The sequence below is a fragment of the Bubalus kerabau genome, chromosome 19, assembly GCF_029407905.1.
Source record: "Bubalus kerabau isolate K-KA32 ecotype Philippines breed swamp buffalo chromosome 19, PCC_UOA_SB_1v2, whole genome shotgun sequence".
Classification (NCBI taxonomy): domain Eukaryota; kingdom Metazoa; phylum Chordata; class Mammalia; order Artiodactyla; family Bovidae; genus Bubalus; species Bubalus kerabau.
The window spans coordinates 65,471,544-65,489,627 of NC_073642.1; the positions used below are offsets into that span (position 1 = coordinate 65,471,544).

General features: G+C 47.7%; 1 protein-coding gene across 1 annotated transcript in view; it reads left to right on the forward strand.

Annotated features, from left to right (window-relative positions):
* Positions 1–5,881: 5,881 nt before the first annotated feature.
* EVL (Enah/Vasp-like) overlaps positions 5,882–18,084 on the forward strand; it is a 143,935-nt gene continuing 131,732 nt past the window's right edge. Inside the window, exon 1 of the mRNA XM_055555501.1 lies at positions 5,882–5,987. Within this exon, the coding sequence (XP_055411476.1) occupies positions 5,983–5,987 (5 nt within the window). The 5' untranslated portion in view covers positions 5,882–5,982. The remainder of the gene's footprint in view (positions 5,988–18,084) is intronic.

Below are 18,084 nucleotides of genomic sequence, written 5' to 3' on the forward strand. Positions count from 1 at the left end.
TGACTTTCCCAATAACTTCTCTATCCTCCCTTCTTTAGACACATCACCTCTGGCTGCTCAGCATGGTAGAGTGTTGTGTAGGGGAATGGCAGTCTTTAAACTTCCTGAGACCCCTAGAGTGTCTACTCATGGATTCTGAGGCCCAGAACTGCCAGCCTTGTAGAAATGTGCTCCCCGCAGAGGGTTGGCTGTCAGGATGTCCAAGGCAGATGTGAAACAGCCAACTGGGAGCAGTAACCAGGAAGTCCCTTTTCCAGGCTATGTGAACAGCTGCCCCACACTGGGACCTGATGGCTAGGCTGGGATGGCTGTGGAGGTTGGGCTCCCAAAGGTCTAGAGGCTCCTGGGAAAAGGCATAGGCTCCCCAGGGATGAGCACTCTCTCCAGAACTGCAGGCTAGGCTGGTCTGCACCTGGCTTAGTCTTCTTAATGTAATGAAGTGGGGTGACTTGCCTAGTGGTTCAATGGTTAAGATTTTACCTTCCAGCAGCAGAGGTGTGGGTTTGATCCCTGGCTGGGGAGCCAAGATTCCCACAAGACTTGCTGCCAAAAAACAGAAGCAATATTGTAACAAATTCAATAAAGACTTTAAAAGAAAAAAGAAAGGAGTGGGAGAATTAAAATCTTGTTAAATGGGAATACTCAGGTAGCCCGGGATAGCAGGACTTGGCTCCAGGCTCCTTCAGAAAGGCATGCCTGCTCCAGCTTTGGTCCTGGATGCTCCTCTCCCAGTGCAAACAGGCATTAAGAAGTTGCCCTCTGCTGGATGAGCACCCAAGATCCCCTCAGCCCCACAACATGCATACATCTGCTCAAGCTTCCGCTAGATTGCACGATAAGTTGCTTTAGTCATGTCTATCTCTTTGCGACCCTGTGCACTGTAGCCTGCCAGGCTCCTCTGTCCATGGGATTTTCCAGGCAAGAATGCTGGAGTAGGTTGCCATTTCCTTCTTCAGGGGATCCTCCTGACCCAGGGATGGAACCTGCATCTCTTATATCTCCTGCATTGGCAGGCAGGTTCTTTACCACTGGTCCAGGAGTTTTAAAAGACTTTATTTTTTTTTTTTAATATGGACCATCTTTAAAGTCTTTATTGAACCTGTTACAATATTGCTTCTGTTTTATGTTTTGACTTTCTGGCCATGAGCCATGTGGGATCTTAGGTCCCTGACCAGGGATCGAACCCGCACCCTCTTCTAGAAGGCAAATTCTTAACCACTGGACCACTCAGAAGTCCCTGGCCCAGGTTTTTGAGTTACCCAAGCAGGAAGCTGGAATTGTCCCTAGGATGACCACCAAAGGCCCTTCCTCCCAAGAGTCACCCTGTCCTGAGCCTTCAGAATGAGTGAAACATCATTTCCAGGAGAGGTGCTTTCTGAGCTGAGAAGCCTGAGAGATGGAGTCAAAGAGAAGCTCTAGCTGTGAGCCCCAGGCCAGCCTCAGTGTGTGGAAGGCAAGATGGGCCAGGAGCGATTTATGTTTCCCACAGATAGGACCTGAACACAGGACCTTTGGTTTCCAAAATGAGATACCTTCAGACTTATCCCCCCAACCCCACCACCCTCCACCGACAAGCCCTGTTTGGATGAGGATAACACGTTTGTTCTGTGCTATAACAAGCATGGGACACAAAGAGGAATAAGCATGCAAGATGTGCCTGCTGCCCTCAGGAAGTTCACAGTCCAGTGGGAGAGCCAGCAAAAAGACCACCCCACTATGGCATGACAAGGCTGTGATGGGCCAGGGCCCACAGCCCTAACGCCACCTGGAGAATGGTGTCCACAGCCCTGTGGGAGGGGGTGCCAAGGGTCCTGGGAGGGGAGACACATGGCTGGAGTTGAAGATAATTTGCCAGGTAGACTGAGTCCATGGGCTGGGCCTGAGAGGAGGCAGACACAATGTAGATGCTCAATATAATAGACACTGAATGAATGACTGGATGCAAGCAACTTGTGTTATACTTAAGCAAAACAGCTGTTGGTTATAACTGAATCGGTCAAGGAGACTAATGGCATGAATGAGGATTTTCAAAAAAGAGCTGCCATGTCACGGCTGATCCCAAATCCCCTGAGACCACTGTCGCCTTCATTCAGTGTCTCAGACGAATTAGTAATTTACTTAGGCTCATTAAAGTAAACTAGACATGGTCTCATTGGTGAATCATCAAAAGCAACTGTGTTTCTTTTGATTATTTGTGATGAGTGAGGTTTGTTTTGGCAATCCCAAGTAATGGAGAAGATGATCCACAGGGCTGGTTCCTCACGAGTGACTCCAGGCTGGAAAAACTTCTAGACACAGGGCGGGAACATGGGGTAACATGGGCAGGAGCATGGGGTAACATGGGCGGGAGCACAGGGTAATGTGGGCGGGAGCATGGGGTAACATGGGCGGGAGCATGGGGTAACATGGGTGAGCATGGGGTAACATGGGCGGGAGCATGGGGTAACATGGGCAGGAGCACGGGGTAACATGGGCGGGAGCATGGGGTAACATGGGCAATGCTGGGCCTTGGAGACTGGAGTTATGTTTTTGTCCTCACCCACTTACCCATGTGCCCTCTCAGGGTGTCAGCTCTACCCTCTGGACAGGGAGATTGGGTAAATAGACATTTTTAGGATTTTTAGCTCTGTTATGTATCGGTGACTCTGACTGACCTGGACTCATCAGACAGCAGAAACCCCACCTTCCCTGCCTCCCCCATGAATGAGAAACCCACTCTAGGAGTGCCTGGGAACTGACCCTCGGGTAGTCAGCCTGGCCACGTGTCCCGCCAGAACCCTACTATGAAGTCACTGACTTTGCTGAGCTGTCTTTGCAAATTTAAAAACTGGTGACCTCCAGATACACTTCATTCGGAGGCCACAGGTCCAAAACAATACGTTATTTTTATCAGAAGAACGGAAAACATGGGTTCATGCACTTTTAAGTTCAGTAAATGGGAAAGATGCTAATAGACAATGGTTTCAGGTGTCTGCACAAAGGCAAAGGAGGAGGAGCTGTGCGAGTGAGGCGCTGGAGGAGGGCAGGAAAGATCTTTCTGGGAGCTAACTTTGTGCTGCTTCTCAGGAGTATCTACAAGATAGTGTTACCATAAGAAAGGGAGGCTCAGAGAGGTCTGAGCTCTCAGGTAAAATGGGGCGCTCTGGCTTCCCAAGTATCCTTCAGCTGGTTAGACAAAGACCAATGCCCACGGGACTTCCCTGGTGGTCTGGTGGCTAATGCTCCGAGTTCCCAATGCAGTGGGCATGGGTTCGGTCCCTGATCAGAGAACTAGATCCCACATGCCACAGAGAAGATTGAAAATCCCCTGTGCAACAACCAAGACCTGGCACAGCCAAAAACAAAAAACACCAATGCCCATTCAGGGGTAGTTGGGTCCGGCTTAGGGCTCAAGGGGTCCCTACTTGTCTACTGAGCCCTTCCTGCAGTTCAAGAAGCCCTGTAACAAACATCATAGGCAAGAAAGAAACTTCCCCAGGAGTCTGACACAGATGATTGCATAAACTAGTGAATTCACAGATTAGGAAGTGATGTTGGGCCATTTTCTCAGTGTTCTGTGCCCCCAACACTTAACTGAGAGGAAGATTTGCAGGTCTTCTCTAGCATCCATATTCTCTGATGCACCTTAAAGGAACTTGAATGCCTTTATTGCTCCAGGAGATTGGTAGTTAATAGGAAAGGTTGGCAAAGGCATGTATCCCTCACCTTTGGTACTAATGTTCTATAGGAAATCTGCCATCAATCAGTCAGTTCAGTTGCTCAGTCATGTTCAACTCTTTATGACCCCATGGATTGCAGCACTATATGTCTGCCATCAATATCTCCCAGCAAATCTTCCTCCAGCTGCAGGCTCTAAGGCATCAGGGAAAGTGCTCGATCTAGAGGTCAGAGTGGGCCACATGCTTTAGTAAACCAGGCTGAGAACAAACAGGTCAATGTCCTGGGAGGCTCTTCTTACAAAACTTTGCTATGCAGGAACAGGGATGATCCTGCCTCTGCAGAGCACACTGGGACATCTCCAGGGGACCTGGGGCTTGTCCATTTAGGAATTTTTAGGGTCTAATAAGTCTCTTCTATAGCCAGTCTTGGCCCCAGGAAGAGAGAGACAAATAAGGTTAGGAAGGGCTGAAAATCTCTGGGGCTCAGACAGAACTGTGGAGGACCAAGGTGCGCTTTGAGTCTGAAGACATTGGCTCAAACAAATCGGGGAAGGAAAGTGGAGATGTGATGGCCAAGGGTTAAGGAAGTCTGAGGACAGGTGGATGCTGAGGGAGGGGAATCAGTCTGCATCGTGTGAGAAGGATGATCACCGAAGCAGATGAGAATGGACGGGCACTGGGATTCTGAATCAGAAAAACCTTGGCTTGAGAAATGGCGCCACTACTTCCTGTATCTTGGGCAAAACAACTTGGTTCACAAAGCCACTTCTCACTGCTGGCCAGGAGTAAATAGCGACCCCTTTGCTGCCCTCCTAATGCATGCCAGACACCGCTAAACGTTTCACGCGCTCTTGCTCGGTTGCAATTTTTTAGAAGACAAATTTCATTGTTGCTGTGATAGAGGAGAATGGGAGCTTTAGTGGTGATAGTGCGAAAGCGCAACGCACGGCGTCTAATTATGATGCGGAAAGTCAGACTCGGAGGGTTTAGTACTTTCAGCAACGAGAATGGCTAACCTTCAGGAAGGGCTGGGGATTTAGCAATCAGAGAAAAGCTGGACAACCCAGCGCAGCCGATGTGATTGTTCTCAAGTGTTTGGTTTGGGGGCGCCAGGTGGGGCTTTATTGTTGATACTGCCTCCAAGCTACGACTCCCCGTCCCAGTCTTGACTCAGTATTTACAAAGACAAGAGGTCAGTCGACGCCCCGAGAATCCAAGTGGCTCACTGGCTCCGAGCAGGCAGAGCCCACCGCAGGGCGGGGGGAAGATGGAATTCTCCCACCAAGGCCAAGGACGCCGAAGCTCTACGCTTCCTCTTTGGTTGGGGGAGGCGCCGGGTCCGCCTCCTCGGCCCTGCCTCTCAAGGCTCGCGCGTACTTCTAAGCCCCGCCCCCGCCACATCCACGCGTCCCGGCCAGGCCCCCGCCGAGCTCCTCGCCGCTCAAAGGCATCCTTCCTTCGAAGCCCCGCCCCTCGCAGCCAGGCCTCGCCCCAAGCCCCGCTCTCTAGGCCCCGCCCCGCCCCTCGCGGCCAGGCCGTTCCCTCAGCCCCGCCCCCTAAGCCCGCCCCGGCCCTCCTCCTCGGCCCCGCCCCTCAAGGATCGCGCGTTCTTCTAAGCCCCGCCCCCGCCACATCCACGCGTCCCGGTCAGGTCCCTACCGAGCTCATTTTCGCCGCTCGAAGGCACAGTTCCTTCGAAGCCCCGCCCCTCCCGGCCGGCCTCGCCTCAAGTCCCGCCCCCTAGGCCCCGCCCCGCCCCTCGCAGCCCCGGGCTCAGCTCTGCCGGAGGCGCGGGCTCTGGGGCCCCGCGCCTTTTGTGTGGAGCTTGGGCCGCCGCGCACGCTTTCCCCTCAGTCTCGACTCCTGGGCTGAGTTCGCCCGCGCGCGCGCGCGCGCGCGCGCGCACCCACGCGCCTGCCCGCCTCTCCGTTGACGGCGTCGCAGACGCCCGCGCCCGCCCGGGGACTGCGCCCCGAGTCTCGGGCGGGCGCGCGCGCTTCCCCCCGGCCGGCGGGACCCGGACGGCGCTCGCCCCTTCCCCTCTTCTCCCTTCCCCCCAACCCCCGGCGGCGCGCGCACACGGCGGCCCGGGCACGCGCCCGCCAAGATGGCAGGGGCCGGGGCCCGGCTGTCAGGCGCCGCCGCCTCAGCCCATCCCCGCAGCTAGCGGCCCGGACGCCCGCCCGGAGAAGATGAGCCCCCGCTGCCCCCCGCAGCCCAGCGAGACGCGGAGCCGCCGCGCCCGGGGCCGGCTGCCCCGCTAACGCCCCGCGCCCCGCGCCGCGCCCCCCGGCCCGCGCGCCCGCCCGCCCCGGCAGCGACAATGAGGTGAGTCTGGCGGGCGCTTGGGGAGGCCGGGCGGGCGGCGTGCGGAGCGCGGGGAGGGCCTCAGGAGCACCGGGGGTGGGGGGGCTTTGGGGACCCTGGGAGGGTCTGGGGGAGTCGGCGCGGGCGGCGCCCGCCTGTGGGAGGAGCGCCCGCCGGCGCTCGCGGGGGGCTGGGGGCCGGGTAGGGAGGCGACCCCGCGGACGTGTGTGGCCGCGCCCGGCCCCAAGCAGCCCCCCAACTCTGGCCGCCCTCCCCCGGACTTCATGCCCTCGGCCTCGGCCACCCTGTGCCGCCGCCCCGAGCTCGCACGTTAAGGGGTCGTGTCCTTCCACCTGGAGCTGCTCGCCTGCCTCTGCTCCCTTTTTCTCGTCCCCATTTCCTTTCTTCTTGCACGCCACTAAAGTGCAAGACCCACAACGTACCATTCCGTGGTTCATTACCCAGCCAGGGGGGATTGATGGTTATCAGTTCGAGAAAAAAACATTGCCAGCCCCAGGAACTCGAAATTCTCTCTCTCCAGAGGTCACCCAATCCTGACTTTTGCGGATTATCACTTCCTTGCCTTTTGTCTGGGTAATTGTACCTTCCAAACATATATCCCGTAAACACTATAGTGTCTTTCATTTTTGCCAGTTTTGTGATCTTTATATAAATGAAATACTCCTGCAATGTATATTCTTTTGTGTGTCTGGCTTCTTTCTCTCAAGATGTTTCTGAAATTCATCCATTACCTCCTAACTGTTGCTCATTTTTATTAATCTGTCGTATTCCATTATATGAAGATACTACATCTTAACCATTCCGCTATTTGAGGACGTTTGTTTCTAAAACGTGAGCCGCTCAGTCGTGTCCGACTCTTTGCGATTCTATGGACTATAGCCCGCCAGGCTCCTCTGTCTTTGGGATTTTCCAGGCAAGTGTACTGGAATGGGTTGCCATTCCCTTCTCCAGGGGATCTTCCCAACCCAGGGATCGAACCTGGGTTCTCTTGCATCATAGGCAGATTCTTTACCGTCTGAGCAGTAGAACTTATAGGTCAAAAGATACTTGTATCTTCCAACTTTAAGAGGTAACACCAGATTTCTGAAGTGCCTGTACCAGTTTACACTCCTTCCAGCAAGTGTTTGAGAGTTCTTGTGCTCTGCTTCCTTGCCACCACCTGGTATTGCCAGTCTTGAATTTTAGCCATCCTGGTCATTGTGCGGGCAGCCTGGTGAGGTATCCCGTTGTGGTTTTGGATTATGGTTTCTTGCAGACTGATGAGGCTGAACATCTTTTTATGTTTATTTGATATCTTCTTTTATGAAGTACCTGTTCAGAAGTCTTTGGGGTTTACACATCTTTTTCTTCCTAATTTGTGGGAGTTCTCTGTCAAAGTCAAGAAGATAGTTTACTGTAACATCCTATTGCCCTGCCTTTCAAAGTAATATCCGCAGTCCACTTGGAAGTGACTTTTGTGTAACTTGTGAAAAGGGGGTCAAATTTTTCATTTTTACCAGAACCATTTATTCAGCACTGTTTATTAAAAGACATCATCTTTTTTCCCCATCGCGTTGCTATGCCACCTTCGTCATCTTCCAGTCTTCCATTTGGAATCATTTCTTTCCATCTGAGGAATTCCCTTTAGAATTTCTTTAGTGCAAGTCTGCTGGTGACAAATTCTTAGGGTTCACAGATTTCCTTATTTATTCTTCATTGAAAAAGATTTCTTGAGATATCATTCCCATATCCTAAAATATACCCATTTAAAGTATACAGTTGGGTGATTTTTAGCATTTTCATATACACACACACATACAGTACTTTCACAGACTTAGGAAACCATTGCCACAGTCTAATTTTAGAACAGTTTCCTCCATTTTAGAAGGGTCTTTTCAGTAGTAGCAAAATTCTTGGTTTACCATTATTTTCTTTTAACGCTTTAAAGATAGCTCATGGTTTCTAACATCGATTGTTTTCTGTTGAGAAGTCATTTGTCTGTTGTTCTTTGAAAGTAATCTTTTTCTCCATTTAAAGTTTTTAAAAACTTACTTATTTTAAAAAAGATTTATTTATTTGCCTTTACTGGGTCTTAGTGAGGCACGCGGGATCTTCGATCTTCATCGCAGCATGCAGAACTCTTAGTTGTGGCATGTGGGATCCAGTTCTCTGACCAGGAATCAAACCTGGGCACCCTGCCTTGGGAGCTGGAGTCTTAGCCGCTGGGCCACCCGGGAAGTTCATCTGGCTGCTTTTGAAATGTTCTCTGTCTTTGGTTTTCAGCAGTATTTTCTGTGCTGTATGGATTTTTTTTTTAAAAAAGATGAACATAACTTAGGGCTTCTTGAATCTTTGGCTTCGTGTCTTTCATTAATTTTGGAAGTCTTGTGGCATCAGGACTGCATATATTGCTTCTCTCCCATTCTCTCTCCCCTTTCCTTCTAGCACTACAGTTATGCGCATTAGGCTGTTTCACTGGATCTTCTGTGTCTCTTAACCTTCCTTCTGTGGTTTCTGTCTCTTTTTCCTTCATTCTGGATCTCCCCTCTGTTCTCTTTCCTGTCACTTGAGTTTTTAATTTCAGTTATTCTGTGGTTTTTGGTTCTTTAATTTCGATTTGGCTTTATTTTTATAGTTTCTTTGTATAGTTTCCAGCTATCTGCCAACATTATCAGTATTGTCTTTCAGCTCCTTGAACATGGTATATTTAATGCCTGAAGTGTGTCCCATTGTGGCAGTATTTGTAAGTCATTTCCACTATCTGTTTTCCTTGTTTTTCATTCATATTGTCTCATCTCCTTATGTATCTAATTGTTTTTGCTTTTTAATTTGTTTTAATTCTGCTGGACGTCAGATTTGCAAAATTGTTTTTAGAAAGTCATTTGCCCAAGACAATGTTTTTCTCTTCCAGAGATAATTCACACTTGCTTTTGCCAGACAAATGGGGCACGTATAACCTGGAGTCTCTTTGGTGCAGTCTCTAGGATCAGGATGTTTCCACCTGTTCTGTTGGCCTTTAGTGCCAGTGTTCATCTCTTCTCTAGCCCTGTTATCCCCCAGCCCAACGCCATGCTTTTAGGATTCCCCCTAGAGCTGGCAAACACCCCCAGGGAAAAGTAGCCCCAAGTACTGATCTCATCTCCCTGAGCATCTGATGTCCCTTTTTCCTTCAAGCCTCCAGGCAGACTTTTACTCTATTTTCCCCCTGCTTTTCTAGTTCTTTCCAGCTGGAGGATTGTTCTGATTTACTAAGTTCATGTTTACTGGAAGGAATAGTCTCTGATGTGGTGGTGCTGGTAGTAAAGGACCCGCCTGCCAATGCAGGAGACCTAAAACTCAAGTTCGGTCCCTGGAGCGGGAAGATCCCTGGAGGAGGAAATGGCAACCCACTCCAGTACTCTTGCCTGGAAAATCGAATGGACAGAGGAGCCTGCTTCTGCTGCTGCAAAGTCGCTTAAGTCTTGTCCAGCTCTGTGCGACCCCATAGACGGCAGCCCTCTAGGCTCCCTCGTCCCTGGGATTCTCCAGGCAAGAACACTGGAGTGGGTTGCCATTTCCTTCTCCAATGCATGAAAGTGAAAAGTGGAAGGGAAGTCGCTCAGTCATATCCAACTCACAGCAACCCCATGGACTGCAGCCTACCAGGCTCCTCCGTCCATGGGATTTTCCAGGCAAGAGTACTGGAGTGGGGTGCCATTGCCTTCTCTGCAGAGGAGCCTAGTGGGCTGCAGTCCACGGAGTTGCAGAGTCAGACGCGACTGACGAAACTTAGCATACATGCAAAAAGTCCCTGATATTAGGGACAGTTTGAGTCAGCATTCAGTTTTGGAGGAGACTTAAGCTATCAGGTTACAGTAGCTGTGGAGAATAACACCACATATTTTCTTGTGTTATAACTATATTAGAGCCTTTCAATTTGTGAAATGCGCTTAGGATCAAGGTAGCTTTAAGAATAAATCTTTATTTCCTTTTAGCAAGTAATTAATTGGAAAAAATGGCAGATCATTACTGTAAAGCAAAGGAAGCAGTTGCTGTTTCTCCCTTTTAATATTCATTTCTTTTTTCTGTTTTGATTTCCTTCATTGTTTGTTTGATAAATCCACTTGACTAGAACATTTTATTTATTTTTTAATAGAAATTTATTTATTTTAATTGGAGGCTAATTACTTTACAATATTGTATTGGTTTTGCCATATATCAACATGAATCTGCCACGGGTGTATACGTGTTCCCCATCCTGAATCCCCTCTCACCTCCCTCCCGGTACCATCCCTCTGGGTCATCCCAGTGTACCAGCCCCAAGCATCCTGTATCCTGCATCGAACCTGGACTGGCGATTCATTTCTTATATGATATTATACATGTTTCAGTGCCATTCTCCCAAATCATCCCACCCTCTCCCTCTCCCACAGAGTCCAAAAGACTGTTCTATACATCTGTGTCTCTTTTGCTGTCTCGCATACAGGGTTATCGTTACCATCTTTCTTAAGTCCATATATATGCGTTAGTATACTGTATTGGTGTTTTTCTTTCTGGCTTACTTCACTCTGTATAATAGGCTCCAGTTTCATCCACCTCATTAGAACTGATTCAGATGTATTCTTTTTAATGGCTGAGTAATACTCCATTGTGTATATGTACCACAGCTTTGATCTATAATAGAGTTCTCAGATCCCATTTTGGGGCATCAGATGACAAGTCATGGATATAGAAATGAAAGTTTTTAAATACTTTTTCCAAAATGAATCATCCAGTTACCCTTTTTCTTTATGGATTTTTTTTTCTTTTAAAATGCTGCTAACAGTTTGACATGGTTCTCTGTTGCAGACTGTTTGTAGTCAAACATCCATACGTGTGTGTTTACATGCACCTCAAATACTGGGCCTTTGCAAATGGACCTAAATGAGTCGAGGGGGGTCTTTTCATTACCTTTGTTGTCAACTCATTTAATTTATATATTTGTAAGTGGTATGGCTCATCTTTGAAAATCCTTTTGTTCAGTGCTGACATTTTTTAAATGAAAATGTCATATTTTTCTTGCTAGATAATCTCATGGGAGTGCATAGATTGAAAAGGGTCAGAAATGAAACCTCTGAACTGACCCTGTCCAGGAGTGTCTTAGAAAGGCATAGGGCTGGAGATGCGTTTTAACAAATAAACTGAACACCTGAGGCACATGTCCACATACTGTGGTAAAAAGTTCTGTTGAATCAGATGACTTGGATAATTAGGCTGTGTCTGAGTTTTTCTTGGCTTCCCAGGTGGCACTGGTGGTAGAAACCCCCCTGTCAGTGCAGAAGATGTAAGAGACGAGGGTTTGATCCTTGGATCGGGAACATCCCTGGAGGAGGGCACGGCAACCCACTCTAGTATTCTTACCTGGAGAATTCCATGGACAGAGGAGCCTGTCAGGCTACGGTCTGTAGGGTCGCAAAGAGTCAGACACGACTGAAGTGACTTAGTACGTTGAGTTTTTCTTAATTTTCTAGACTGTTGCCTGAATTCTTATTTCTTTTTTTCTAACAGACCTTATGTATTCTCATATCTTTATTCAGAAATCATCTTTGGAGGCCTTCTCATTGGTACTGGGTTAGATGGGAAGAAGGAACCAACCTATTTGGCAAAACTAATACAATTATGTAAAGTTTAAAAATAAAATAAAATTCAAAAAAAAAAAAGGAACCAACCCCCCCTCCCCAAATAGTCCCCATCCCTAAAAGATTTATAGACACTTAGACCCATTTCTGAATCCTTTTTCTACTTAAAAACAAGACACCCACATATACAGTATTCAAAATATTTCTGTTTATATACTTTAATCATTTATCTCTTGGGAAGATTCTCTTCTGTGAACATTTTCCCTACCTGCCTTTTATCTTTTAAAGATCTGATATATAGAAGTTTAAGATTTATGTTATTAAGTCATTTTATTTGGAATTTTTCTTACATTTAAGATAGCATTTGTCTAGAAGTTTGGTAAGTTTTTTTTTCTGTTTTATATATAAAATTTCAAGAAATTGCATCCTTCAAATTGTCTGGAATATGAGGTAAAGATTCAAACTACATTTGTTCTTCAGAATTGCTGATCAGATATTTGATTATGTCAGTAGATACGTGGCAGAGATACCAGGAATGTTGAACAGCAGTTCAAACATGTGGATCCCAAAATCCGCTCCAGGGTGCGTGGTAACTTCTGAAGGAGCTTTACCCTCGGTGCTCAGAAAGTTTGCCTGCGTGCGTGCGTGCATGCGTGTGTGTGTGTGTGTATGTGTAAGGCATGGGTCAGCCTCCCATCACCAGGTGTGTGTGTGTGTATGTGTGTGTAAGGCATGGTCAGCCTCCCATCACCAGGGCCAGCCGTGTATGTGTGTGTGTGTGTAAGGCACTGTCAGCCTCCCATCACCAGGGCCAGCTCTGTGTGTGTGTGTGTGTGTGTGTGCACGCATGCATGTCCACCAGTGCCAGCCGTGTGAGTGTGTGTATGTGTCTGCCAGGGCCAGCCATGTGCATGTATGTAGGTTGCCTGCCCCCACCAGGGCCAGCCAGCCGTGTGTGTGTGTGTGTGTGTGTGTGAACATCTGAAGGAGCATTACCTTCAGTGCTCAGAAAGGTTACCTGCCCCCACCAGGGCCAGCCATGTGTGTGTGTGTGTGTGTGTGTGTGTGTGTGTGTGTGTGTGGCATGGGTCAACCTCCCATCACCAGGTGTGTGTGTGTGTATGTGTGTGTAAGGCATGGTCAGCCTCTGATCACCAGGGCCAGCCGTGTGTGTGTGTGTGTGTATGTGCACGCCTGCCAGGGCCAGCCGTGTGTGTGTGTGTGTGTGTAAGGCACGGTCAGCCTCTCATCACCAGGGCCAGCTGTGTGTGTGTGTGTGTCAGGCTCCCATCTCACAGGTCTGGTTATGTGCCAGGGAACTATCTCCCCTGGGCCAAGGGCACTGTATCCATTTGGAGTTCTGCAGAATGCAGTGCGATTACAGGGCACAGTGTGAGCAACCCAGGCACAAACATGGTCTTCGTGTCGCAGTGAGTCCGCACTGGCTAACACATTGGAGTCCAAGCACACCTCCGAGCTTGTTGCTGCGGAACAGACGGCACACCTCCAGGTGTCTGTGGGAGTCATCTAGGGAGACCAGCTGTGGAGCTGTGGCCCTGCTGTGTGTGTATCTTTGGCTCTTCTCTCTCGTCCTGTCTGCTTATTTTTAGACATTTTTAGACATCCTATCTGTGTCATTACCATATTTATCTGTGGGTGATTTTTTTTTTTTTTTTTAGTATTTACATTTTGGCTGTGCAGTATGTGAGATCTTACTTCCCCTATCAGGAATTGAACTCGCGCCCCCTGCAGTGGAAACTCGGAGTCTTAACCACTGGACTGCCAGGGAAGTACCTGAGTGATGATTTTCAGTATAAGCAATGTCATCTTTTTATTGGAAGTAATGTCATTTTGAATTTTGCTGGTTTGGCAGTTTTGTTTGTATCTAGTCACATAAATATAAGAAATTTTTAACTTAGTTTTTTAAGTTGCACCTGAATAAGCTACATGAAAATAAAATAAACCAGCATTGTTTCACAAGATTTTTTTCCCTTTAAAGGGAATCTGTCGTCTACCAAGCTGGAACCTTGCAGTAAACGGTAAGCTTGATGACTGGTCATTGTTGAGTGATCACAAGTGCTAGGGTAGCGCAGTAACAGCTTACGGAAGAGGGCCTCCAGCTTGCGGCTGGGCGAGGTGGGGAGGACAGTGGTCCCCTCCGCGAGCAGCTGTTTCCCTTCCCGTCCTGAATGGAGAAGACCTTATAGAAATGACTTCTAGCAGCAGTTCTCGTTTTTTCTGGTTTAAGTGGGACTTCCCTGGTGGTGTAGTGGCTGAGATACTGCGTTCACAACGCAGGGCGCCCGGGTTCAATCTCTGATCAGGGAACTAGATCCCATATACCACATGCAGCTAAGACCAGGCACAGCCAAATAAATAAATACATTTTTTAAATGCAGTTATATTGAATGTGGAGAATTTGAAAACGTAGTATACAGAATACAAAATCAGCATTGATCCTACTGTTGAAGGAAGGATAACCCATTAAACACGGGGTATAGTTCCTTTATCTTTTCCATGTGTGAGAGTGACATTTTCACAAAATTGATAATTTACTGTGTATTTGTATTGAGCATTTTTGCATTCGACATGTATGCATTTCCCCTTTGTTATTAATGTTCTTTGAAAGCATGTAAAATGGCTGAATAAAAGTGTATCAGATGATATACCATAATTTATTTACCAGTACCCCAAGTTTGGGACAGTTGTCTTCCTTTTAGAATACCATCATTGTAAACATGATAATGACTGCACGGTAAGCCTTAGAGTGCATCTCTGATTATTTCCTTAAAATAAGGTAGCAAAATAGTATTACTGGCACCAAAGTCTGTTGCTATATGTTATCAGAATGTAAATTTTAAGCAGGAAAGAGAGAAAGATAATGTTCATGAAAGGAACTTTATATTCCTGGTCTTAACTTGGAGGTTCCTTTCCCAAAAAGTTTGAAGATTAGAAAAGGAATTAGAAATAAATAGTGTGGTTGCACCTGTTTGCCAATGGGGGGAGCCCTGGTCCCGAGTCCCCTGAAGCAACTGTGTATGAGGATGGATTGTCTGTCTTTGTCTTTAAGGCTGTGTGAAAGATGTCTATTCTTGGGTTTGGACTTAAAGTAGGAATGTGAATGAACTTTTTTTTAATATTGATTTAGGCCACCTTTTGTCCCTCGTATTCTAAGCAGCCTGGGTTTTAGAGTCTAATAGACCTGGATTCTGCCCCAGAGCTAATCTTTACCAGCTGACTGCTGCTGCTGCTGCTGCTAAGTCGCTTCAGTCGTGTCCGACTCTGTGCAACCCCATAGACGGCAGCCCACCAGGCTCCCCCGTCCCTGGAATTCTCCAGGCAAGAACACTGGAGTGGGTTGCCATTTCCTTCTCCTTGGTGCGAATTGCTTAACCTTTATGACCCTCCAGTTTTCTCAAATATAAATGAGGATAATCCTTCTTATGTTTGCAAGGCCTCTTAACGTTTGCTTCCTTCTTAGGTTTGCAAGGCTCAAACAAGAATACATAAAAAGTTCTCAGTGTATGATGTTCAATAAAAGTTAGCTGTTTACCTCCCCCAGCTCACCTTGTTATGTCTGTGAGGAAGATAAACCCTGGACGATCTGGGACAGTTTTCTGGTTTCAGATACTCTGCCCTTTTGTCAGATTGCTGCCTAACTTACCTACCATAGGTGATCATTTTTCAGGTACTCTGCCCTTTTGTCAGATTGCTGCCTAACTTACCTACCATAGGTGATCATTTTTTGCATTAGAAACCACAGCTGCTATTGATACTTCAGCTTCTAAAAATGATTCAGGGACATTCTCTATAAAAGACACAAAATATAACTACTGAAATAAAGACAAAACAGGCATGTTATTTTGGGGTAGAGCAGATAATTGTACTAAGAAAACTTAGATGCAGAAATAGGCACTGCAGTTGAGCAGTTGACTGTGAAATTGACGGGCGTGGCAGCAGAAAGCACAGTGGGAGCCGATGGGACGCGCGTCCCGAGTGTCTTAGAGGAGATGGACACCGTCCCTTACAGGAACCGGTTTGGCCAGCCTCTTTCCTTCTCCAGTTCTTCCCCTTGTCACATATTTGTCCTGGGCATGCTCTGTAAAGCTTCCAGCACCTCACACACTCTCTGGGCGCTGTGCTCCATCCTGGGCTCTCTGTGGAGCTGTGTCTGTCTCTGTCATCTAGTTTCCATTCTCTCTCAAAGGATCCTTAAGTAAGCAGAGGTCTGACAGACCAGCTCCCGAGTTAACCTGAGGTCAGCTGCTTCCTTTTCCTCTTCAGCTTGCGTAGTGCCTAGCCTTCAAATCTTAGTTGAAATGTCACTTCCTCAGGGAGGCAGTCCTTGACCCCTACCCTGACTGAGGGCCATTTCTTGTTTGCTCTGTGGGATTCCATATTTCCTCTGCTGTTACTCTTTATATTCATAATTATTATACTTACCTTTTTCAGCCTAAGCCTCATTGAGGGTTGTACCTACTTCGATCTCTGTTGGGTCCGGAGAGCCTAGCGCTGTGCCTGGTGCTTGGTGGATGCTTTATGAAATCGATGCTGCCACTTGTACCCCAAATGGGCAATAAATCATGACATTCATTCTGCCTCGTCATGGGTCCTTCCAAGTACAACATTCCAGGCCGCTCCCAAATGCGAGGTGCTGGCATCCAAGATGAACATGTTCATTATGTGCTTGACGAGTCCCTGGGCAACAGTGCTGTCATCCCGTGTTCCCACGCCACTGCCGGGACACAGGACTTGTTCATCGACGTGCGGGTGGGTTCTTCTTTCCTCTTTTTTTCTTTGTAAGGACACTGTGCACTGTTAACTCACAGGTGTCCCTGGTGTTTCTCAGACTTTAATGTGCGTAGGAATCACCACGCTGCTGCTGCTACTGCTGCTAAGTCGCTTCAGTCGTGTCCGACTCTGTGCGACCCCATAGACGGCAGCCCACCAGACTCCCCCGTCCCTGGGATTCTCCAGGCAAGAACACTGGAGTGGGTTGCCATTTCCTTCTCCAATGCATGAAAGTGAAAAGGGAAAGTGAAGTCGCTCAGTCGTGTCCGACTCCTAGCGACCCCATGGACTGCAGCCCAGCAGGCTGCTCCGTCCATGGGATTTTCCAGGCAAGAGTATTGGAGTGGGGCGCCATTGCCTTCTCCGAGGAATCACCATGTGTTCTTCCAGAATGCAGACCCCAGGCCCCATTGCTGGGGAGGGAGGAATGCTTTTCATAAGCCTTTTTTTCTTTTTATTAATAGAATTTACGAGTTAAAGCAACTTTAGATTTATGGAAAAATTAAGCAGAGAGTACGGAGAGTTCCCATACACATATCTCCACTGGTACCGTTTCCACTGTTAGCATCTTGCATGGCCCATTGGTTGTATTTAGTGAACTACTATTGATAACAGTATTAATAGCTGGAGTCCACAGTTGTTTGTTTGACCTAATGTCCTTTTTCTGTTCCGTGTTCTGATCCCGCATACCACATTACATTTAGGTCTTAAATCTCCTTAGACTCCTCGGTTGTGATAATTTTTCAGATTGTCTCTGTTTTTTGATGATCTTGGCTGTTTTGAGATATGTTGCTACTTAGATATGTTGCAGGATGCCCTTCTGTTGGAATTTGTTCCATGTTTCGCTCGTGGTTAGCCTGGGGTTGTTAGTTTGGGGCAGGAAGATCATGGAGAAAGCGACGTTGCGTTGCACGTTACAGAGGGTGCCTGCGGCGTGCTTGGTCACTGTGGATGTTGACCTTGATCACCTGGCTGAAGCGGCGTTTGTCAGGTTTCATCCTTGTAAAGTTATTCTTTCATCCCCTTTTCATATGTCGTCTTTTCAAAACAGTCCTTGTTCATGTTGTCATTATTCAGTCACTCAGTCGCATCTGACTCCTTTGCAACCCCATGGACTGTAGCCCGCCAGGCTCCTCTGTCCATGGGATTTCCCAGACAAGAATACTGGAGTGGGTTGCCATTTCCTATTCCAGGGGATCTTCCTGACCCAGCGATCGAACCTGCATCTCCTGAACCCTTTACCACTGAGCCACCAGGGAAGCTCAGTACTGTTGCGTAGCCCATGCTTAAAGAGTAGGGAATTAAGATTCTTCTGCTGAATGCTTTTTAAATTTTAATAATTAAATGTTTATGTTTATTAGAAAAAAATCACTGCATCAGATTAGTGGTATTTTAACTGGGTTCTCTAGAAAACTACCCAAGATGAAGGCTCGTGTGTGTTTGGAGGAGAGCATAGGATCGATATTTGGGGGAAAGAAGGATGATATATCCATTAGGTCCTGTCTTCATTTGGCAGAGGAGTGCCCCACATGGCATATATTGCCCCTGCTGGTGCTCTCAGTGGGTCCCGAGAGGGCACACATGGCAGCTCTCTGGGGCCACAACAGACCCCCCTTCCACCCTCAGGCAGGCACTGGACACAGATCAGAGCCTGGACAAAACTGGTTGCCTCAGGAATGGCTGGAATAAAAATAGTTAAGGCGGGAGGAGCTGAAATGATGCAGACGAGG